Raw genomic sequence first — 24268 nt, 5'->3', positions numbered from 1 at the left:
TCCTCTCACTTCTTCTTCCAGCTGTTTCCTTCTTTCCTTTCATTCTTAGATGTTGACCCTCTCCAACTTCCTTCTGCGCCTTCATCCCTATTTCCTCCTCAGAGGTGTTTCCTAACGGTTCCTTCTTCTATCAGGCCTACTATCCTTACTCATTCATCCTCTCTGGTGGGCTCCCTTCCACCTCTTTTCTTATCCCGAATGTGTTTTCCTCACCTTCCTTTCAGGTGGCCCTCCTGATCATCCTCGCGCCGTCACTCAAATGTACTCTCCTTTCTATCCGTCTTGCCCTGCTCACCTTTCCTCTCTCCTCCCAGGTGTTCTTCTTTTCCCTTCTTTCCTTAGGTGTGTCTTCTTCCCTTGTATCCCTCCTTCGTCCTCCGAGTGTGCCTTTCTTTCACCCTCCTTCCTTATCTCACGGGTGCACTCTACACACTCTCTATGTCTCGCAAGTTCTCCGTCCTTCAACTTCTTAGGGATGCTCCTCTTTAACCTTTACCCCACCTCTAGTATCTCAATTGTACCTTTCACTCTCGCCCTTTTTCTTTCTTTTGTGCCCTCCACTCATTCCCTCATTATCTTAGGTATGCCCTCCCCATCCTCCCACTTATCTCTGTGTGTACTCCTTCTTTACCCCTAGAGTGCCCACTTCACCTTCCCTCCTTATCTCTCCTGTGCTCTCCACTCCCACCCTCTTCATCACCTTTCCTCCTTTCTTCTCTCAGGTGTCCCATTCTTTCTTACTGTAGGTTGCCCTCCTTCAATGATCCCTCCGTCACATTCTAGAGTATTCTCCTCCTCCCATTTCAGGTTTTTCCTCTTCTCCATCCTGCCCTCGGACCATCATGACCTCAGGGGTCCTTGTTCTCCTTTCATGTTGTATTCTCTACTTTGTACTTCCCTGGTCTCTTGGGACCAACTGCTATTCATCTTTTAAACCTCCCATCTTTCAAGCACTTTCTGTGTGGCTCCCACTGAGTGAAAGAAGATGTTGTTTGGAAGGAGAGGGCTTGAGGGCTTTGGAGTGAGGACCGGCCTGGTGGATGTGCGGAGCATCGAGTGGCGGTGTGTTGTGGACTTTGACATACACAGAGCCCTTGATGTGCTTGGAGTGAGAGAGGTTTCATCAAAGGGATTGAGGAAAGGTCTTGTAAGGCTTTGCAGTGAGCACTAGGTTTGTTGATTGTCTACATTCATGAAAAGCCTTAAGGGTTTGGCTTGATCAGGCACCGTGTGAAATTGTTTGCAATTAGGAGATGACAAGAGCAGTCTCCAGTGAGTAGAGCTCTTGTGGAGGCTCTCAAATGACGAGGTTTCGAGGGATGCCCGGCATTGTCAAAGGGGTGCCCTGGTGGGGATGTTGCGGAGGGAGTTTGACCTGGCAGATCTCAAGAGGGAGTTGAGATGAAAAGAGATCTTGTTGTAAAACTTCAACTAGCAGAGCTATTATTGACAGCGGGATCAATCCAAGATCTCCCGGAGTGCATTGGTGTCAGCATAAATCTTATAGTGGAATCTGAACTGAGCAGAGACCTTGGTGAGGGACCTGGAAGAGCTGAGGTCTTATCGAACGAGGTAGAGATCTTATTGTGGAATCTGAACTGTGCAGAGATCTTATTGTGGAATCTGTCCGAGCAGAGATCTTTTTGTGCAATCTGAACTGAGGAGAGATCTTACTGTGGAATCTATCTGAGCAGGGATCTTATTGTGGAATCTGTACTGAGCAGAGATCTTGCTGAGTGGCTTGGGGTAGCAGAGGCCCTATAGAATGAGTGGGCCTGAGCAAAGTCCTTCTTGAAGATGCAAACATCTCTTTGATGGAGCTGGCATGAGCAGAGATTTTTTTTTTTTTTTTTTTAAACCGTTTATTACAGAATCCAAAAAATATACAAAGATGGGCCTACAAGCTTCAGGCCGGCCGCTAGCAAACAGAAGGAGCATATAATACAGACAGTAGAACGCACGCTGCGGCAGAAGGGAGTTCACAGGAGTTGAAAGAGGCGTTGGCAGCCACACCATCCGGACCCCACACGACGGTTTCATTTTTATATAAATAACAACAAGAAACAAGTCCACAAGGCAACCCACAGTCGGAAACAACAGCATGTGCTCCCCTAGGGGGGGGACCCCACCGATCCATAGGAATATCGAGGGGGGGAATAGGTCAGGACGGGGACTAAGTAGACTCATTGCCCAGAACCGGGAAGACAAACAGGCTAAGGAGACGGGGCCGGTGACGGATCAGGCAGTAGCGGCGGGGTACAGATTCCCCCACGGTGGGCGTTCCAGGGGCCCCATACTTTCACCCATGTCCCGGCTTACCTCTCGCAACATACACCACCTTTTCCCGAAACATACACCAATCCATGTTGTCCTTCCACGCCGAGACAGTCGGCGACCTCTGGGAACCCCACAGTTGCGCAATGTCACGTTTGGCCACCATATATCCCAGAGTCGCCCACCACGTCTGCGGCACTGAGTAGTCGGTTGGCTCCCATACATTCAAAAGACATCTCCTCGCCTCAGGCAACAGCGGCACATGCGTAACTACCTGCAAAACCTCATGCACACCACGCCAGAATCGCACCACCTCTGGGCATTCCCACAAAATATGGAGAAAGGTCCCCAAAGAACCACACCCACGCTTACACAACCCGTCCACAGCATAGCCCATACGCATCAGCCTCGGCCCCGTATCATAGACCCTATGGAGTATCTTGAGCTCGACGAAGCGAAGGCGGGCCGGTATGGCCACCTCTTTCGGGGAGGCCACCGCAGACACCCAGTCTTCGTCATCCAGCTCCAATCCATCCGCCCCCCACGCCTCACGAAGGCCGGTCAGCAGTCCCGAACGGTCGTTGATGAGCTTTTTGTAAATTAATGAAATCGCGCCGTCCGGGACATGCCCATCTAGCACTCTATCCTCCAGAGGGGAGCACTCCGGGATGGAGGCAACGTCCGGAAATACGGAGCACAACGCATGACGGATCTGCATATATCGAAAGTACTCCCTGTCCTGCAGCTGGAATTCCGTCTGCAGCACATCGAACGTTTTGAATCCCCCCCTCGTCCAGAGATCGCCCACCCTGCTGATGCCTATCATGTCCCACCTCTCAAAGCCCTTCGAGGTCCACAGGGAGCCCAGCCGCTCAGATGCCTATAGTGGCGTCGCCCGGGTCAAGCGATCCTTCCACCCCATCGCCACGTTAGCCGTGTGCCACACCCGTACCATGACCCTCGTGGGGCCCGTCAGCCGCGCGTCATGCGAGCTAGAATAAAGCGCCCGATATAGTCACCACCCGGCAGTAACATTTTATCCATCTCAAAGGCCGGGTTTAGGGCGGGCCCGTAAAGGCCGTGATTGATCGCAGCCAGCTGGGAGGCCCAGTAATATCGCTTGATATCTGGGAGGACAACCCCCCCGTCGTACCACGGGAGCGTCAGCTTCGCCAGGGCGATACGCGGCCTACCCTCCCAGAACAGTCGGCGCTGCAAACTCTCCACCTCGCGAAAGTAGCGCGCCGGGACAACGTCCATTGTATTCTGCAAAGCGTACAGGAAACGTGGCAGCGACATCATCTTAAACAATGCCGCCCGGCCGAGCGGCGAGAGCGGCAAGCGCCTCCAACGCGCGACGTCCTCCTTCAGGCGCTGGAGGGGGGGAAGCAAGTTCTGTTTATATCGGGCCTCCGCGTCCAGGGTAATGAAGACACCCAGGTACCTAAATCCCCGCGGGGCGATCTGGATAGGACAACCCCGCGGAAGGATGTGAGCAGAGATTTTTGAGGCAGCTCGGCTGACCTGAGACCATGTTGAGTGAAATCAATCAGGGAATTGTAATCAATCAGGGAATTGTAAGCGCGCTACCCACCCGTGAGGGTCTCAAGGCGCTGGGGGGGGGACGGGGGAGGTCCGCAGATCTGTTTAACTGAAGAGCCAGGTCTTGAGGTTCTTCCTGAAGGTGTTCAGGGAAGGGGCGCGTCTGATGTCTGCCAGTAGCTCATTCCAGGTCTTGGCCGCAATGTGAGAGAAGGATCTTACGCCTGCTCTGGCTCTGTGGATGTGCGGGGTTTCGGCCAGTGCAAGGTTGGAAGATCGGAGGTTTCTTTTGGGTACGTGGAAGTTGATTCTGTTGTTGATGTATTTGGGTCCTTTGTTGTGTAGGCATTTGTAGGCGTGAGTGAGGATTTTGAAAATGGCTCTTTCCTCCACAGGGAGCCAGTGGAGACTTCGTAGGTGTTGACTGATGTGTTTGTGTCGGGGGATGCTGAGGACGAGTCTGGCGGCGGTGTTCTGTATTGTATGGAGTTTGCTGAGTAGGGACTTGTTGATGCCGGCGTAGAGTGCATTTCTATAGGCCAGTCTGCTAGTGATGAGTGCGTGGGTGACTGTCTTCCTTGACTCAGGGGGGATCCATTTGAAGGTCTTGCGGAGGATGTGGAGGGTGTTGAAGCAGCTGGAGGTGACGGCGTTGACCTGTCGGTTCACGGTGAGTGATGAGTCGAGTACGATGCCAAGATTCTTGGCGTGATCTGAGGAGGTAGGTGGGCTTCCGAGGGCGGTCAGCCACCAGCTGCTGTCCCATGCTGAAGGGGTGATTCCGAGGATGAGGTCTTCTGTCTTCTCGGCGTTGAGCTTTAGGCAGCTGTTAGTCATCCAGACTGCGACGTCCTGCATTCCCTTCTGGAAGCCGAGTCTGGCGGTGGTGGGGTCTTTGGTGAGGGAGTGGATGAGCTGGGTGTCGTCGGCGTAAGATACGATATTGAGGCCGCGTTGTTGGACGATGGCTGCGAGGGGGTCCATGTAGATGTTGAGTTGGGTGGGGCTCAGGGCTGAACCCTGTGGGACTCTGCAGGTAATTTTCGCGGTGTCGTAGAGGAAGGGTGGGAGTCTGATCCTTTGGCTTCTTCCAGTGAGGAATGATCGGATCCAGTCCAGGGCTGTTCCTTGTATGCCTGCGTCGTGTAGTCTAGCGAGTAGTGTGCGATGGGAGACGGCGTCGAAGGCCGCTGCTAGGTCGAGTAGGATGAGGGCTGCGGAGTGGCCTTGGTCCAGGAGGGTGCGGATGTCATCTGTGGCAGTGAGTAGGGCGGTCTCTGTGCTGTGGTTGCTTCGGGGTCCGGATTGGGATGGGTCGAGGACTGCGTTCTCTTCAATGAATAGTGTCAGTTTCCTGTTGACTGTTTTCTCTGCAACTTTGGCTGCAATGGGGAGGAGCAAGATGGGCCGATAGTTCTTGAGGTCGGTGGGGTCAGCTGTGGCCTTCTTAAGCAGAGGTCTGACTTCTGCGGGCTTCCAGTCGTCTGGGAAGGTGCCTGTTTTGAAGGTGGTGTTGATGGTGCGTTGTAGTTCAGGTGCGATGGCGGCCGCGGCTCTGTGGTAGATGTGAGGGGGTCAGGGGTAGATGGGGGCGAGAAGAGATTTGGGTGAAGGTGCTGGGACGAGCAGCGGTCTAGTTGTTGGAGTCTGGATAAGTTGACATCTTGTTGTGGTGTGGAAGGGTAGAAAAGAGTTAACAAAGGTAGAGCTTATGTAATGTGGGCCAATAGAGCTAGGCCTGGGGTGTAGATCGTAGCCTGGAACGAGAGAGGTCGTACCAGGACAGCTGTACAGAAGAGAAGCTGAGAACAGAGATTGTTTCTTGGCACAATGAGCCTGTTGACATCTTCTCGCCTTTGACTAGTGACAATGCTTCTTTCTTCTTTTCCACAGGACACATTGAACAACAACTCCCTGGGCAAAAAGAACAGCTGGCAGGAGCGGGTGTCGCGGTCCTCGTCTCCACTCAAGACTGGTGAGCTGGGCCAGAGTGTCATCTCTGTTCCAAGGGCAGCAAGCTATGCTCTCCCGCCATTTCATGTTCCTTCCTTCAAGGGCACTGCATGTTTGCTGAATTACGATTCATCACTGCGTTTCTAATCCCAGCTTCCCCACTTCACATTGTGTGGTCGTCAACAGTCGCTTTATCCTCCTGGCTTTTTCTCCTATGTGCATTCTTAAGATTTCTTATAGATGCACTTAAAAGTGGTCTCAACAATACCCGAAAACCACATGTGACGTGCGACACAAGATGTGAAGGTTGAACCCATGCTTGTGTTTCGTGATTCTATGTGTTTCCTTCTATGTGTAATTATTCGCATTGCTGTTCATGTTGTTGTTGTTGTTGTGTTATAACATTATTTTATGCCCAGATTTAGGACTCTAGTTTCTGCCCTGTATTCTTTTCACACGTGCAGAATTTTTGACCTTTTGTCTAAATCTTCTACAAATCTTTCAACGAAAGAGTATGTTGTGAGACACTCTCTGCCAGTTGCTGAGGAGCATGGCCGAAACTTAAATCTATCTATCAATCGTAGCCCACAGCATTCTTGCAAACAAAAATATAGCCACAGACCGCGGGACCCCACGAAACGACACCAAGAGCCAGTTTGGGCTCCTGCAAATAGCACTGACTGCCTAACAAAACACTGCGCCCTTGTAACTGCCACAAGCAACTATCACAACTCCCATGACCCCATCAACACAACTACAACAGTCACAGCCGACACGACTCCCGCTAACATCACATGCACCCTTGGAAGAGTCCTCAAATAACACTCGCACCAAACATAACCCCCACTAACAACACTAATAACACATCGGTCCCTGGGTACCACTCAAACACTCAACTCATACGACCACCACTAACAACACAAGCAGCCTTTGGCATCCCCGTCATCAAAACGTACTGCCTACAAGACCCCCTTGTAATGACACAAGGTTCCCATGGAACCCACTCAAGCAACACCCACGGCCAGCAGATCTCCCACTAACAACAGATACAGCCCTGGGAGCCCCTCAAACAACACTCACAGCCTACAAACCCTCCACTAACAACAGATAAAGCCATGCGAGCCCCTCAACAACACTCACAGCCCACAAACCCTCCACTAACAACAGATAAAGCCATGCGAGCCCCTCAACAACACTCACAGCCCACAAGACCCTCACTAGCAACACAAGCATAGTTGGAAACTGTTAGAAATGGGATTTCTGGTTGGCTAGGGCTTGCGCCAAAGCCAGACAGAAACCACCACTCTAGTCAGGGTTGGGGAGTTACACGCCAAAGATAACCCCTGCTCACCCCCTTGGTAGCTTGGCACGAGCAGTCAGGCTTATCCCTGAGGCGATGTGTAAAGCGTTTGCGCGCGCACCCAGCAACAACACCCAAGGCCCACCACAAAGGAAACTCCACACAAGGTATTCTATAAAAATAGCCTTTGTATTATACACAACACATTAGATAAAAACACACACTCTACAATGTGCCAACAGGCACGGGCAGAATTTACAAGGGATTATATGTACAGGGGACAGGGCCACCTGGACCACTGTCAGGAATTAGCACTTTTTAGAACATAGGAATAATACTGTAGTACAAAATAACATATGTAGCACACAACCAGTAACTACTGGTATCAGGTAAGTACCACCTACGCAACCCTAACCACCTTAGGAAAATATTGCGCAGGGAACCAGGACCTCACTAGCACCACCTGTACTAGGGAGAAAACAACCACCTAAGTATCACAATACCTGTAGGGGTCTAAGCACATAAACACATGATGTATAACATTCAGAGGTGTAAAGCAAAGCACATGACGCATAACCACATTCAGAGGTGCAGGAAAGGTACAATTGCGCAAAAACTCACATAACGCCACCACCTGTGGCAATCCCTGGGCCAACTGGCCCTGAAGGGGCAAGGACGCCCTGCGTCCAGAAAGTCAGGGCCCTGCAGCGCAGGCTGCGCAAGGCAAAACGCAGAGGGCCACAACCTAAACGTTGCAGCTGCCCACTAAGTGCTGGGCAGCTGGGAAAATTAGCGTGGGCACCACTGTGCCTCCCAAACAATATACAGCCCTGGAGCCACCTAGGCTCTAAAAGAAGGATGCCTCCAAAACAGCGTGGGAGCCTCGTGGGCTCTAAAACACAGTTTTTCGCAGCGTAAGGTTGGGGCCTCTCAGGGGCTCCGGAACACTGCCCCCTTCGTTGGAGCCTCTCAGGGGCTCGAGAACGTAATGCTGCGACGTGGGAGCCTAAACAAATATGTCCCCATTCACGTTGGAGCGGCCCGCTGCCTTCCGGGGCCGCTCGTAGCACCAGAGAGATGCCCACGTGGTCGGAGTCCCTCTCAGGGACTCGAGAGACCAATGCCCCCAGACGTTGGAGCCTACAGGCTCTAAATCAAACAATGTGCCCCGTTGGAGCGGTCCGCTGTGGAGCGGGGCCGCTCTGCACCCGCCTCTCCCCACCCGGACTCCCTTTTTCACTCACCGGCTGGGGGAGAGGTGGCGACGGCAGCACTCGGTCTGCGGGGCTCGTTCCCTGCAGACTTCACCCGGGCACTTCTTCTGGCGGCACCGGAGCGCGGGGTGGCCTCCCGTCGGCTTCCGGCTGAAATCACCTGGTACAGGAGCGCGGGGTAGGCTCCCGTCCGCTTCCTGGTTCCGGGATGAGGCTTCCGTCCCGCGACACGCCCCCAGGGGACGCCTGGCTTCCGGTTCGCCCAAGGGCCGCGGCGGTGATTTCTCTCGGCAATAAGAGGGGTAGGCTCCCTCGCGACGTGATATACGGCGGGGTGGGCACCCGCCGTAGGAATTACGACAAATAAGCGGGGTGGGCACCCGCCAACGACCCCGGCAATGTCCCTGGCAGGGTGGGCACCTGCCAGGGGAATTCAGAAGCTGAAAAGACGGGGCAAACGCCGGGTGGGCACCGGCTTTCAGAAATAAAGCGCTCCGGCGCTAAACGGCAAATAAAAGCGCTTCCAGGCGCTTGAGGGACACAAAGCACTCCCAGCGCTTAGGCATAAAAATAAAACACCACAAAGTCCAGCAAAGTTCTTCCCTGCATGCAGCAGGGCAGGGGTGGGGGGCAAGGCTGGACCCAGAGCCAGCTCACTGGGCCTCCAGGCAGGGAGGTAATCCAAGTGGCGGTCCTCTGGTCCAGCAGCAGCAGCAGCAGCCCCCCCTCAGGTAAGATCCTGGCAGAGAACAGTTTCTGTGGGGACACAGCCCCATTTTTATACAGCAAACCCCTTTGTTCTGGGTTCAGGGTGAGGGGGAAAACCAGTCGCAGCTGGTTGGGGAGCACCCTTGATGTGCTCAGCCCCTCACTCTATTCATTGGCAGGGCTAGGGTCGTCAGTCGCACCGCAGGGGGCGGGGCCAGCATTGTGTGTGGAAAACCCTGTCCTATTCAGGACCCAGGTGTACTCCTCCCACCCATCTAGCTGCTGATCTCCCCATTCACCACTGGGTGACTCATCCTGACTCTGGGGAATCCCTAGCCCGTCACATGACATGACCAGCCAATCACGCGACAGACACACTGCACACAGAAGTGCCCACCTCTAGAAGTGGCACTTCCACACTAGGTAAATGCACGCCGCACACATCATCGCGCAGCATTCACTCCCACGAGTCCGCACATACCAAACTCGGGCCTGCACACCCCACGCATCAGGAACTACTAGGGACACATACATTCCCCATGCATTCCTATGGGAGGTCAGGCCTATCTCACCACATGCACTCAGAGCACGCACGCACTTTACCCTGGGACACAGGGAAAGTGCGCAGAGACCAAACAATTACCACACCAAGTCACCAGTAAAAAGCAAAAAAAGTTCAGGGGTGAACCTGCCAGAAGGGCCAAGTCCAACAGAAACCCCTCAAACAAAGCTGACAGTGCACATGTCCCTAACCAACAACACATGTATCACTGAGAGCCCCCCAAATGACCTTGGCAGCATGCATGCTCCCACTAACAACACCTTCCACCCTTGGCCCCCCTCAAACAAAGCTCACAGCACGCACAACTCCTGCAAACAACACATAAAACTTTATCCCCTAAAACAACATCCAATTCCCACAAGACTCCTACTAAAAACACTTGTATCCCATGCAACACGTCAGACAGCCCTCATGAACCAGCTGACAGCACGCGCAGGTCAGGCAACCCCATCAAACACTGACAGACCAGTCGATCTCCAGTAACAACACTTGTATCCCATGGAACACGTCAAACAACACTTGCAGCCCTCACAAACCTGCTGACAGCACGCGCAGGCCAGGCAACCCCATCAAACACTGACAGACCAGTCGATCTCCAGTAACAACACTTGTATCCCATGGAACACGTCAAACAACACTTGCAGCCCTCACAAACCTGCTGACAGCACGCGCAGGCCAGGCAACCCCATCAAACACTGACAGACCAGTCGATCTCCAGTAACAACACTTGTATCCCATGGAGCACGTCAAACAACACTTGCAGCCCTCACAAACCTGCTGACAGCACGCGCAGGCCAGGCAACCCCATCAAACACTGACAGACCAGTTGATCTCCAGTAACAACACTTGTATCCCATGGAACACGTCAAACAACACTTGCAGCCCTCACAAACCTGCTGACAGCACGCGCAGGCCAGGCAACCCCATCAAACACTCACAGACCAGTCGACTTCCGCTAACAACACTTGTGTCCCATGCAACACGTCAAAAAAACTTACAGCCCTCACAATCCAGCTGACAGCACGCATAGGCCAGGCAATCACATCACACACTCACAGACCAGTCGACTTCCACTAACAACACTTGTGTCCCATGCAACACGTCATACAACACTTACAGCCCTCACAAACCAGCTGACAGCACGCATAGGCCAGGCAATCACATCACACACTCACAGACCAGTCGACTTCCACTAACAACACTTGTGCCCCATGCAACACGTCAAACAACACTTACAGCCCTCACAATCCAGCTGACAGCACGCGCAGGCCAGGCTACCCCATCAAACACTCACAGACCTGTCGACCTCCACTAACAACACTTGTGTCCCATGCAACACGTCAAACAACACTTACAGCCCTCACAATCCAGCTGACAGCACGCATAGGCCAGGTTACCCCATCAAACACTCACAGACCAGCCGACCTCCACTAACAACACTTGTATCCCATGCAACACGTCAAACAACACTTGAGCCCTCACAAACCAGCTGTCAGCGCGCATAGGCCAGGCAATCACATCAAACACTCACAGACCAGTCGACCTCCACTAACAACACTTGTGTCCCATGCAACACGTCAAACAACACTTACAGCCCTCACAATCCAGCTGACAGCACGCATAGGCCAGGCTACCCCATCAAACACTCACAGACCAGTCGACCTCCACTAACAACACTTGTGTCCCATGCATCACGTCAAACAACACTTACAGCCCTCACAATCCAGCTGACAGCACGCATAGGCCAGGCTACCCCATCAAACACTCACAGACCAGTCGACCTCCACTAACAACACTTGTGTCCCATGCATCACGTCAAACAACACTTACAGCCCTCACAATCCAGCTGACAGCACGCATAGGCCAGGCTACCCCATCAAACACTCACAGACCAGTCGACCTCCACTAACAACACTTGTGTCCCATGCAACACGTCAAACAACACTTACAGCCCTCACAATCCAGCTGACAGCACGCATAGGCCAGGCAATCACATCACACACTCACAGACCAGTCGACCTCCACTAAAAACACTTGTGTCCCATGCAACACGTCAAACAACACTTACGGCCCTCACAATCCAGCTGACAGCACGCATAGGCCAGGCAATCACATCACACACTCACAGACCAGTCGACCTCCACTAAAAACACTTGTGTCCCATGCAACACGTCAAACAACACTTACAGCCCTCACAAACCAGCTGACAGCACGCATAGGCCAGGCTACCCCATCAAACACTCCCAGACCAGTCGACCTCCACTAACAACACTTGTGTCCCATACAACACGTCAAACAACACTTACAGCCCTCACAATCCAGCTGACAGCACGCATAGGCCAGGCTACCCCATCAAACACTCACAGACCAGTCGACCTCCACTAACAATACTTGTGCCCCATGCAACACGTCATACAACACTTACAGCCCTCACAATCCAGCTGACAGCACGCATAGGCCAGGCAATCACATCACACACTCACAGACCAGTCGACTTCCACTAACAACACTTGTATCCCATGCAACACGTCAAACAGCCCTCACAAACTAGCTGACAGATCGCGAAGGCTGGGCAACCCCATCAAACACTCACAGACCAGTCAACCTGCGCTAACAACACTTGTATCCCATAAAACACATCAAACAACCAGCTGACAGCACGCATAGGCCAGGCTACCCCATCAAACACTCACAGACCAGTCGACCTCCACTAACAACACTTGTGCCCCATGCAACACGTCATACAACACTTACGGCCCTCACAATCCAGCTGACAGCACGCATAGGCCAGGCAATCACATCACACACTCACAGACCAGTCGACTTCCACTAACAACACTTGTGTCCCATGCAACACGTCAAACAACACTTACAGCCCTCACAAACCTGCTGACAGCACGCGCAGGTCAGGCAACCCCATCAAACACTGACAGACCAGTCGATCTCCAGTAACAACACTTTATCCCATGCAACACGTCAAACAACACTTGCAGCCCTCACAAACCAGCTGACAGCACGCATAGGCCAGGCTACCCCATCAAACATTCACAAACCAGTCAACCTTCACTAACAACACTTGCAGCCCGTGGTACCCTTTCAAGAAACAACCCCTGGAACCCACAATTTCAGGCTTTGCAGGCCTCTGACCAGAGAAGCATCCAGGCACCACTAAATACCCCAAAATAGCACACAGGCCACAGAGGCCTCCCTCACACTAGCCACAGTACCAGGCAATGGGACACACTGAAAAGCAACACTTATAAACCATGGGACTCTCCTAAAACAACGGAAAACAAGATGCACCCTTCAAACATACAACCTGCGTCGCCCCATGAACAAGATTCCATATCCAATAATATCGCTCATAGCCCGAGAGATACCCACAAACTTCCCTTGGAACCCCTTATAACCCTGGTCCAGTTGACGTCAGGAGCCCATTTAACGCCACAATCACAGCCCCCAGGACCAATAGCAAACAGGCCTTTGGACCTCCTACAAGCATTTCTTACAGGACCCCAAAAAATTAACCTGAAGTCCTCAAGAAACATCTTATCAAGTCAAAGTAAAACATATGCTGCCCCCCCCCAGAAGAGAGACCCCCTCTAGGGCACTCTCAAGTCGCCCCTTCCTCCCACCTGTAAATCGCTCTAATGCTCGGTATCTGTGGCCCCCCTTGACTTTTACTGTCCAAGTCTATGTGGGACCCAGTGGAACCCATAAAAGAGCCCCCCAAAACCCCTTATAATTAGCACTCAACTGCTGCGAGTCCCCATAAGCCACCATTACGTACTACACTAATGGCCCATGGGACCCCCAGAACCGGCACCCTAGCACAACACAACCACCGTTGCACGGAGATCCCCACAAAAGTAATTAAACTACAGAGACAGGGCCCGAAGCCTCCTGAAGCCCAGGAAATAACAGGGAATAAGCAGTGTTTAATTGGTAAAAAAATAAGTGCTGGGGCCCTGGTCAGGAGATAACTACTGCTTGCACCACGCAAAGCCCCTGCCAGCGCTGCCAATTACAGTACTTAACTACCAACCTCACAATCCTATAAGGGTGACAATTAAAACTATTCTAAGCCCCCAAAGCTTTAAGGATGTCTTGGGTGTCATTTTTAAGGTATTTTGACTTAATAACAACTGGTAGTGTGCTGTATTCTAAATAGAACAAACATTGCCACCATGTGGCAGACTGTCATAAGTGCCGGTGTGGACAATCAAGTGCCTGTGCCGAGTACCGGAAACCACTGGCTCAAATTAAGCACTGCGAATAAGGCATCCAGCCTACGGTTTATCTACTCTTCTATTTTTCATATAATGTTTCCCCTCTCATGACTAACTCTTCCATTCCCTAACTCTTAGCGCCAACCTTTGTCAGTGCTCCAGGGAAAGCAGTCCACCCACCTCTAGTTCTGTATTTTTGTGTCTGGTCTGAAGGAGAGTTTGAGAAATGTGCCTGCTAAGCAGGAGAAATTATATAGGATAGACTTGACCTAACTAGTGAGTTAATATCTTTTCTTGCCTCTTTTTAGGGGAGCAGTCCTCACCTCATGAGCACATTTGCCTAAGTGATGAAGGAAACATCCGGAGTAACGCAGCGTCCACCAAAGACCGGGGCACATCCACGGACAGCCCCTGCCGCCGCAGTGCAGCTACACAGAGCACTGTGGCCACAACCAATGCAACTTCCAGAGCCCCCGAGAAGCACCCAGCGCCCATCCGGCCACCTCACCCAACGTACCACCAACAGCACCATACCCAGCAGCAGCCACACCACCATCCTAGTGCTAGCTGTACCACCAGAGTACCGGAAGCCCATCGTGACCGCATCCGGTACCAGGCTGATGTCCGACTGGAGGCCACAGAAGAAATCTACCTGACACCGGTGCAAAAGAACTCTGACCCCCTGGAGCTGGACCGTCGCTTCCCGTCCCAGTCTAGTGAGAACCGCATGTCCACCAGCTCAGACATTGACACGTCGAACTATCAGTCCATGTCAGGGAAACCCAACTCTTCCATCAGCGAGGAGGACGAGGTCCTGGACTACCTGTCCTCGCCAGAAAAGGGGCACATGGCCAAGGCGGCTTGCAATGGTGGACACGGGCACCGCTCCTCCTATGGCACCCAGCGGGCCTCGGTCAGCTCTGACACCAGTGCCCTGTCCTATGACTCTGTCAAGTACACTCTTGTGGTGGATGAGAATGTCCAGTTGGAGCTGGTCAGTTTGAAACAATGCTACACGGGTTACAGTGACGAAAGTGACTCTGGCACCGTCTACGACAACTGCGTCTCCTCGCCTTACGAGTCGGCCATTGGCGAGGAGTATGAGGAGGACGTGCTGAAAAGGGACTCGGTCTGCCCGTCGGAGGACTCATCCCCTGAGGCCGACATCCCCTTCTCCAAGAAGTTCCTTAATGTCTTCATGAGTGGACGGTCGCGTTCATCCAGTGAGTTACCGTCTGCCAGGGCGATGTGGTGGGGGGTGGGAGGGCTCAATGTATCGGACAGTAAGGAACCTCACACACAGCCTCCCTCATCGCACGTGCCTCTGAGTGTTTGGTTTCCCTGGTCCTCATGGGTGATAGAACAGGGGCTACAGAAAGTTCTAGATGCACCATTCATGGTGATTTACAAGATGTCTCAGACATCCCATTCCAGATAAAGCAAGTCTATCAAAAAATTCATCATCTTAGTTTACAGTATAATCCAAAGTAATTCAGAATATTACATGGGTCATTTAATAAATGGATCTGTAAGGTTTTTTTGGTAACAGAAATTGGTGTCCTAATCCTTGCTGATTCAAAGGGAATGTTTGGCTGGACACTTGTAAGTTCTCCGCGACTCATCTGTCCTCTCTAGATGGTATTGTTGCCTACTTGTGGTCATAAGAGCCATGGCACTGGGCCTTTCCTGTGTCAAATTGTGAAGATGTGGTAGAACCTATGAGGGTGCTGCCAAAGAAAGGAATGGGTGCCGGAGTGTGAGGTAGCATTTGCTACGGTGAATCAATCCCTTGCTCATGTCCCAACATTGGGTCATTTTGAAACTAGCAGGAAAACTATTCTGACAGCTGATTCTAGCAGTGTTGCTGAGGAAGGGGAGAGGATTATTGGGTGTGCGTCACGACAGCTACAGGGTGCAGAACAGTCGTATTCTGCTATTGAAAAAGAGGCTTTAGCTTGTTGTTGGGGGACAAATCACTTCAGGTATTATTTGTGGGGTTTGCCGTTGGTGCTCAAAACCGATCATTAACCCCTTGTACATATTTTTAAGTGTGGTCGAGGTTCGGAAGGAAGTGTGACGCTTCATATTTCGAGGTGGTTGTAATGGACTACAATTTTGTGGTGAAGTATGTGTGGGGCAAAAGGAATGTGATTGCTAACTGTCAAGAATGCATGTAGAGGATATTTCCTGTATGCAAGTACTGGAATATCAAGCAGTTTGTGATGGTGAATTTGCACATGGACAAGATGAGTGGAAGGAGGCTACTGAGAATGACAAAGAGTATGAGGATCTGATGAAACTGATTACAGGTGACTGGAAAGACCTTGATCAGTCAAATGCTAATGTAAACACGTATGCTATGGTGAAGGATGAGTTTAGTATCCAAGGTGATAAGATACTGAGGAGAAGTCGCGTAGTTCCGCCCAGTGTGTTAAGAGCAAGGTTGATTAGAATAGTCCATGAGGGGCATTTGGGAAGGAGTTTGACAAAAAGGAGGTTGAGGCAGTCTTTCTGGTGGCCAGAAAACTATAGAGCCGTGGAGGATGCAGTTTGGTATTGCCATGCCTGCAGCTATAGCGATAAAGTTAAAGTGGTTAGATAACCACCTTTGGGAAGTGTGGAACTCCCAGCTCGGCCATGGGAAAAATTGGCTATAGAATTTTTAGGACCTATAGAGAAACTTGGAAGGGGTGATCGCTTTGTGGCTGTGTTAGATTTCCATAGCAAATGGTTTGTCTGTAGATCCATGGGTCAGATTACTACTAGCAATTTTGGAAAGTTTTTGAAAGAGGTGTTCTTGTAAGAAGGAATACCTAGAGTATTAGTTACAGATAACGGGGTTCAGTTATTTTCCACGGAAATGACAGACTGTCTTCCAAAGCTAGGTATCAGACATGCCAGGGGGCATTGTTCCGACCACAGGCCAGTGGGTTAGTGGAAAGAGTAAATCGTGTTATTATTGTCAATATCCAATTGTCCTTGGCAAATGGATTGATATGGAAGGATGAATTGCAGAAGATGGTGTGGGCCCATTGGCTGACGCCTCCTTCGGTTACGGGTGTTTCTCCTTTTATAACCTTGAAGGGTGGGGAACCATTCCACTAAGGAATCTACAATGTGGCTACAAGGGAAAGATCAAGTGTGGTCGATCGTGAGGACATGAGAGTGAAGGTTTCTGATTCTCAGAGTCATAAGAAGGCTAATTAAGACAATCGGAAGGGTGTGAAGAATTTGGATGTGAAACGTGGGGATTGGGTGGTAGTAAGAAAGACTGTTTTTGTGGGAAAGGGCAAGAGCAAGTTTTTTCGACCACCGTAGGTGATTCAAGTGAAGGGGTCAATTGCAAAGCTGGATGATGGGAGAGAATGGAGTTCTGGAAATTTGTGCAAGGTCAGTAGCTCAGGGGGAGTAAGGTTAGATGCAATTTAGGCTGTGTTTTATGCTTGTTATTTTATGTTTACGCGTTTTTATACATTTTACTGTTACCCTACAAAATAACAGCGAGAGGTTGTTATCGCTGCCATTTACGTTTGTGTTAAGTTCTTAGATTTCATGATATGTTGTTCGCAATTTCTCATGCAATTTTTTGTACCTGTGAAATTATTTACCTATGAATGGGACGTTGATTAGGTCTTCTTTGCCTAAATATTAAAAGGAAGGAGATGTCTGGAATGTAGGACTGGCAGTGAGGTAGGTGATGATGCTGTGGAATGGAGTGGTGAGGGGAGTTCTAGGTGTGAGTCATTCTTTGGAACTAAGAATAAACTTCTCAAGAAAACCCACCAGAATGGTGCCTATTTACTAAAACTTTTCAAGAAACAGCAATAAAAACTTAGTTTGATGTTCACGGTGTCAAATAATATGAATCTTTTCATAAGTCTTTGTAGCGCTACTTTAAGGTGCGTAGCGGTGTTCCAGGGGTGGGAGTTATTGGTGCCATTACTGCCCTCTGCGCCGGACCAACTCATCGCCAAACATTGCAGTAAATAGGCACAATCCCTCTGGGCTTTCTTGACAAGTGTATTCTTAGTTGAAATCATGAACAGTAACCTCCAGCAGATTCCACAGAATGACTCACACCTCGAACTCCCCTCACCACTCCATCCACAGCGTCGTCACCTACCTCATTGTCAGTCCAACATTCCACAGCAGCTTTTCATTTTTATTTTTTAAATGCGTCCCTTTTTACTTTAGGGAAAACGGGCTGCATTACAAAAATAATATTGCTTTATTTAAAAGCAATCAGAGACATGGTGGTCTGTTGACCCCAGCAGGCCACCATCCCTGTGATTGTAGCCATTCAAAATGCATCGCAGTTTGCGACCTGCCTCATGAATATTGATGAGGCAGGTCCATGTGCGACCCGCTGCAAATCGCTAACGGTGTCAAAAACACTGTTGTACATCGCAGTTTGCGGTTTCCGAATAGCAAATCGCTAAAATTCACTATTAGGAAATCGCAAAACGCAATTTCGTACATCTAGCCCTAAATGTTAAAGTAAACTGTGTGAGGGGTTCAAATGGAGAGGGAATGACAGTGTTTTACTATAATATCGAAATGTAAATATCAAGCTGTGCTCGCGACGACGCCACAGTGTTGGCGACCAGAGTACTATCGAGGCAAATAGATGTGGGGTTCAGAAGAGTAAATCTACACTTCCCTGTAAATCCTCATTTTGTTGGTGTTGTGAAGTCGATATATGTAAAGGTGGACGGTCCGCACCTCGTTATTGTGAAATGCACCGTAATAATGTTACAAGGACCCACTAGGGTCGGGCGTGAGCACTCTTGGTTTTAAGAGTGATCTTCTTTTGATCATTCACTGCGTAATTTATCATTCCAGTCTTCACGTGGGTGTGCTGGTGGGACCTTGGCACTAGGCCTTGACACGAGGCTTTGGCACTACCCCTTGGAGGAGACCTTGGCACTAGGCCTTGGCACTAGACCTTGGCACTAGGCCTTGACACGAGGCTTTGGCACTACCCCTTGGAGGAGACCTTGGCACTAGGCCTTGGCACTAGATCTTGGCACTAGGCCTTGGCACTAGACCTTGGCACTAGACCTTGGCACTAGACCTTGGCACTAGGCCTTGGCACTAGACCTTGACACAAGGCCTTGGCACTAGACATTGATACAAGGGCTTGGCACTAGACCTTGGCACTAGGCCTTGGCACTAGACCTTGACACAAGGCCTTGGCACTAGACCTTGGCACTAGGCATTGGCACTAGACCTTGACACGAGGCCTTGGCACTAAATATTGACACTAGGCCTTAACACTAGGCTTTGACACTAGGCCTTGGCACTGCATCAAACGTGCATTGTAAACCTATATATTTTATACAGGAGTATCTGTGCACACCTATTGCAGAATGGCGTTTATCGTATGATAAAAGAAAGTTTGAGGAAACATTCCAAAATATTATTTGTTTTTACAAAGTTGGTTCACAGTATTCATTCATATCACATATGTTTATTTTCAGATTGCAAAACACTTTTGTTGAATATTTCGTAATTCCCACATGATAGAACTTCTCCATATATCTGACATCCAGGTCCCTGTAGCCAAAGCATGTTGAGTCACCTGTGCTTCAACAGGAGTAAATCGCTTTGAACAAAAAACAACAATCAACCCGAATAGAAACACATCCTGAATCCTTTCCTCACAGGTCTGTCAGCACACCCTGCTGGGAGGTGTAAGAATCTTCAACAGACCAGGGTGGTGAGTAACAGTGGCAGAGTCTCCTAGCCAGTTGGGAAGCAGAGTCCTGATTTCATTAAGGACAAGAGGCGAATATTATGCATCTCTAATCTTACTGCTTTATTTGACAGCTCTTTACCAAAAAAAACGACATTTCCCTTAATGCATGAGGATATAAAAGAACCCAAAATCACAGCCTCTTCCTTTTTAGGTCTTTCCTAGCGTTGCAGCGCTCATGCGCCACTCGCTCTGCGAGACATATTGTGGTAGAGGAGATTTCAGAAGGGGACGTGAAGCCCCACCCATTATTTTCATTGGCTGGCGTCATCGTTTATGCTCAACGGTGGCCTCCAATTGAAAATGAGACTTCTTTGTTTCTGCCCTGTTTCATTTTGGGACGGCCCATCCGGACTGGATCGTTTGCTTGACGGCTGTTGTGAGGGTATTTTTTTATCTTTAGGAGGTGTGTAGTAACAGATCATGTTTCCGAAGTCTTGTTTCTTCATTTGTGCAATAGTGACAGCTTGGTCAGTGTCAGTACGGTGGAGGTACGTGTCTTCTATTCATGTCCTCACACTCGTTTCATATATTAATTTGAGCGTGGCGTCCACGTGTCTTTTATTCATGTACATGTCTTTTATTCATGTCCTCACACTCGTTTTATATGTTAATTTGAGTGTGGCATCCACTTCAAAGACACCGCGCTCAGTTTCTTTATATTTTTTAACTTTACCACTGAATGCAGCGCCCGCTTCAAGGACACCGCGCTCAGTGTTAAAGAAAAAAAAAAACGAGCGCGGTGTTCTTGAAGCGGTGCCGTACTCACCCTGACTGACTAAATAGCCAGGTGTAAAACACTGCAAAGGTGGCGGCTGTAGCGTGCGCTCCTCCACCTATTGGGCGCCAAACTTAAGAAACAGTCCCAGGACTATGGAGACCGTGCCTCATGTAAGCAGTAACATGGCTAATTCACTTTCTTCCCTGCGTTGCGATCCAATCTACCCAAAGAGATTCCTCGGTGTTTCAAGTTTAGGTTTATTTGCATGATGAACAAAAACATTGAAATTGGGTATTGGAAAAGAAACGTAACCAAATTACTCTAAAAAGTGGAGAGAAACTGGCAATAAAAAAATAATAATCATTACGATGAGCTACATTACACAAACTACTAATATGCCATACGCTGGCATAAGTTACGGCATCAGTAAAACAAAAGTACAGTTAATCAGTGATTAGTATGGTCTAAATCTAACCAAAGGCAATGTGCTGAAGTGCACTCCCTCTGCTTATGGCGGTGATTAACAGGGGGATGTGCGCCACCTGGCGGCTGCAAGTCCTGGCACCCTATGTTCTGAAATCCTCCCTGCTGGGTGGCGCAAAAACTAAAGTGCATGTCTTTGTCGTTCTTTAATTGCACGGTGAGTGCTATAGTGAGGTGCGTTTGCCATTCGTGACTGATCTCCAGATAATAACTTGTGCAAAATTTGTCGGAGGTGGCTTATGTGCGAGCTCTGTACTTCCTAAAGATTTATTGTGGGCTGTTTGAGTGTCTTCACTTTTAAAAGGAATTTTCAAAATGCCATGGTTTGCGTTGTCCGACCTTTTATGCAGAACAAAATTGTTTGGCAAGCGGATCTGATTCCATTTGCGTTAAAGATGTTTCGGGCTAGCTTTTAGGCAAAGGCCATAAAACGTGGCAGGAAATCTTCCTGAGGATATTGACACAGGTGCCATTTTGTGAGCTTGTGTGATTGTTGAAACCCCGAATCTGGCTTGGATCACTTCTGTTTTTATATACTTTCTTATGACCCAATTCATGTAGGTTTGCGCAATTAGGGTCTTATAAGAGTTGATGGTCATCCACGTGCTGCAGGGTCCTTGACCCCGGAGATGGACAATAGAACCCAGCCTCTCTGGCAACTGCCAGTGCAAGGCAGCATAGGATATGGAAGCGCATTTTAGTTCCCCATTTGCCTCTGCTGGTCTAACTCCTTTGACCTTAGGTTTTTCTTTGAATAGTACACAAAATCATGACCAGTCTCCAGTCCTTGGCTAAAGGTGTACAATACAGGGAATGTTGCTCAAGAACGTTACTTTTTACCAGCGCCTGGTTGACACGTCATGCCAGAAAATCACTTACTCCTGTATAACATATAAGACCTATCATGACGGGCTTTGCTGGCACAGCGCAGAGCCCAGCGCCTGGTTTTATACATGCGGTGCTGCTCTTCTCCTCAACTTACGACCTTGCGTCCCACACTACTGTTCTCCTCACTCTCCATCCTTGTGCCTCATGCTGCTCTTCTCCTCACAAACCTTCCTGGTGCCTCACGCTGCTCTTCTCCTCACTGTCCTTCCTTCTGCCTCACATTGATCTTCTACTCACTCTCTGTCCTTATGCCTCATTCTGCTCTTCTCACTCCTTTCCTTTTGCCTCATGCTGCACTTCTCTTGACTTTGCTTCTTTGTGCCTCACGCTGCTCTTCTCCTCCTCATTCGCCTTCCTTCTGCCTCACGTTGCTTTTCTCCTCACTCTCCGTCCTTGTGCCTCATGCTGCTCTTCTCCTCACTCTCCGTCCTCATGTCCCACACTGCTCTTCACCTCACTCTCCATCCTTATACCTCACTCTGCTCTTCTCCACACTCTCCATCCTTGTGCCTCATGCTGCTCTTCTCCTCATTCTCTGTCCTTCTGCCCTACGCTGCTCTCTCACTCCTTTCCTTGTGCCTCATGCTGCTTTTCTCACTGTCCGTCCTTGTGCCTCATGCTGCTCTTCTCACACTCCTCTTTTGTGCCTCACGCTGGTCTTCTCCTCACTCTCCTTCCTTGTGCCTCACGCTGCTCTTCTCCTCACTCTCCATCCTTCAGCCTCACGCTGTTCTTCTCCTCACTCTCCTTCCTTCAGCCTCACGCTTCTCTTTTCCTCACTCTACTATTCTTTTGCCTCATGCTGCTCTTCTCACTCTCCGTCCTTGAGCCTCATGCTGCTCTTCTCCTCACTCTACGTCCTTGTGTACCACACTGCTCTTCACGTCACTCTCCATCCTTATACCTCACTCTGCTCTTCTCCTCACTCTCCTTCCTTCTGCCTCACGCTGCTCTTCTCCTCCTCACTCTCCTTCCTTCTGCCTCATGCTGCTCTTCTCCTCACCGTCCGTCCTTGTGCCTTATGCTGCTCTTCTCCTCACTCTCTGTCCTTCTGCCCTACGCTGCTCTCTCACTCCTTTCCTTGTGCCTCATGCTGCTTTTCTCACTGTCCGTCCTTGTGCCTCATGCTGCTCTTCTCACACTCCTCTTTTGTCCCTCACGCTGGTCTTCTCTTCACTCTCCTTCCTTATGCTGCATGCTGCGATTATCCTCACTCTCTGTCCTTCTGCCTAGTGATGCTCTTCTCCTCACTATGTCCTTGTGCTTCACCCTGCTTGTTGGAAGGCGTTCCCCGGGGAGGCTGTGGAATACGTTCCTGACCACCCGGAGGTCCACCTTTCCCAGAGTTAGGCCGAGCAAGAGCGGGGAGGCCCTTCCTAGAAGGGTCTCGTACCTAGGATCGCACACGCTGCGCTTACTCTCTTCGGATAGAGGGACACCACACAGTAATTCTTTGCAAGACAATAGGCTTTATCGTTAGTTGTCAGGGATCTTTATGATCCGGAAGGCGGGTGCAGAATTAGTGCCACAAGCGGCAGCGGTCTCGGGATGAGGGGTAAGGGGTAGCGGGACAGTCTTTGAAGCAGTGTCTCTGCGGAGGATCCGGCGCCCAGCTTTCAATCCTCGAGCTGAGGGGATGTTGCTTCTCTCTGCAATCTCTGCCGATTCTCTGGGAGGAGCGGGCCGCGAGTCACTCAGCAGGCACCGGAGGTTCGTAGTTCGGGGAGCCGCGACGGCGTCAGTAGGGCTCAGATGGTTCAGAGTTCAGGGAGCCGCGACAGCGTCAGCAGGGCTCAGATGGTTCAGAGTTCGGGGAGCCGTGACAGCGTCAGCAGGGTTTAGATGGTTCAGAGTCGGGGAGCCGCGACAGCGTCAGCAGGGCTCAGATGGTTAAGAGTTCTTCGGTTCGGGGAGCGATCGAGCCGCGACCAGGTCCACAGGCTCTCGTCAGTCCAGGTCTTCTCTAGCTCCCGTCCCTTCAGCACCCCTTGTTATACTCCCCCTCCTCTTTGAAGTCCGGAGTCCTCGCGGAGAGGGGTCTGGTGCCTGGGGGCGGTGTGTCGGGATTTCCTGTTGCGCGGCCCTTTGATCTGTTCAGGTGGGTCCGGGAGGGACTCCAGACACCCAGCAGGCGAGGCGCCCGCTCACCGGGGGCCTGGTGGTCGATCGAAACCTCCCTCGGGGAAGAGACCAGAGGTGTGACAGGGTCGGCGCCTCTCGGTCTGGTTTGGGGGGTTTCGCTCTCCCTCGGCCGGGCATGCGTGTTGGGTATCTGGCCGGCCCTCGGGATGTTGGGCCATGGGGGCCGGAAGTCTTTGACATCGAGGATCGGTGCGGTTGCAGGGTAGCTTGCTGGTCGGGAGGGCCCACGCCACGAGGCCGGTCTCACACTGCTCTTCTCCTCACTCTCCGTCCTTGTGCCCCACGCTGTTCTTCTCCTCACTCTCCTTACTTGTGTCTCACACTGCTCTTCTCCTCACTCTCCTTCCTTCAGCCACATGCTTCTCTTCCCCTCACTCTCCTTTTCTTTTGCCTCATGCTGCTATTCTCACTCTCTGTCCTTGTGCCACATGCTGCTCTTCTCACTCTCTGTCCTTGTGCCACATGCTGCTCTACTCCTCACTCTCCGTCCTTGTGCC

The 24268-nt window shown here is 50.6% G+C and overlaps 1 protein-coding gene across 4 annotated transcripts in view; it reads left to right on the top strand.

Annotated features, from left to right (window-relative positions):
- Window positions 1-24268, top strand: part of MAPK8IP1 (mitogen-activated protein kinase 8 interacting protein 1) — a 529695-nt gene that overhangs the window by 421175 nt on the left and 84252 nt on the right. For all 4 annotated transcript variants that reach the window (XM_085646705.1, XM_085646706.1, XM_085646708.1 and 1 more), the window contains 2 exons: window positions 5710-5791; window positions 14091-15005. In XM_085646705.1, coding sequence (XP_085502831.1) covers window positions 5710-5791; window positions 14091-15005 — 997 coding nt within the window. The remainder of the gene's footprint in view (window positions 1-5709; window positions 5792-14090; window positions 15006-24268) is intronic.

Source organism: Triturus cristatus, chromosome 3_1 (assembly GCF_964204655.1).
Source record: "Triturus cristatus chromosome 3_1, aTriCri1.1, whole genome shotgun sequence".
NCBI lineage: Eukaryota > Metazoa > Chordata > Amphibia > Caudata > Salamandridae > Triturus > Triturus cristatus.
The sequence above is the reverse complement of the archived record's forward strand: the minus strand, read 5'-3'. Positions and strand labels throughout refer to the sequence as shown.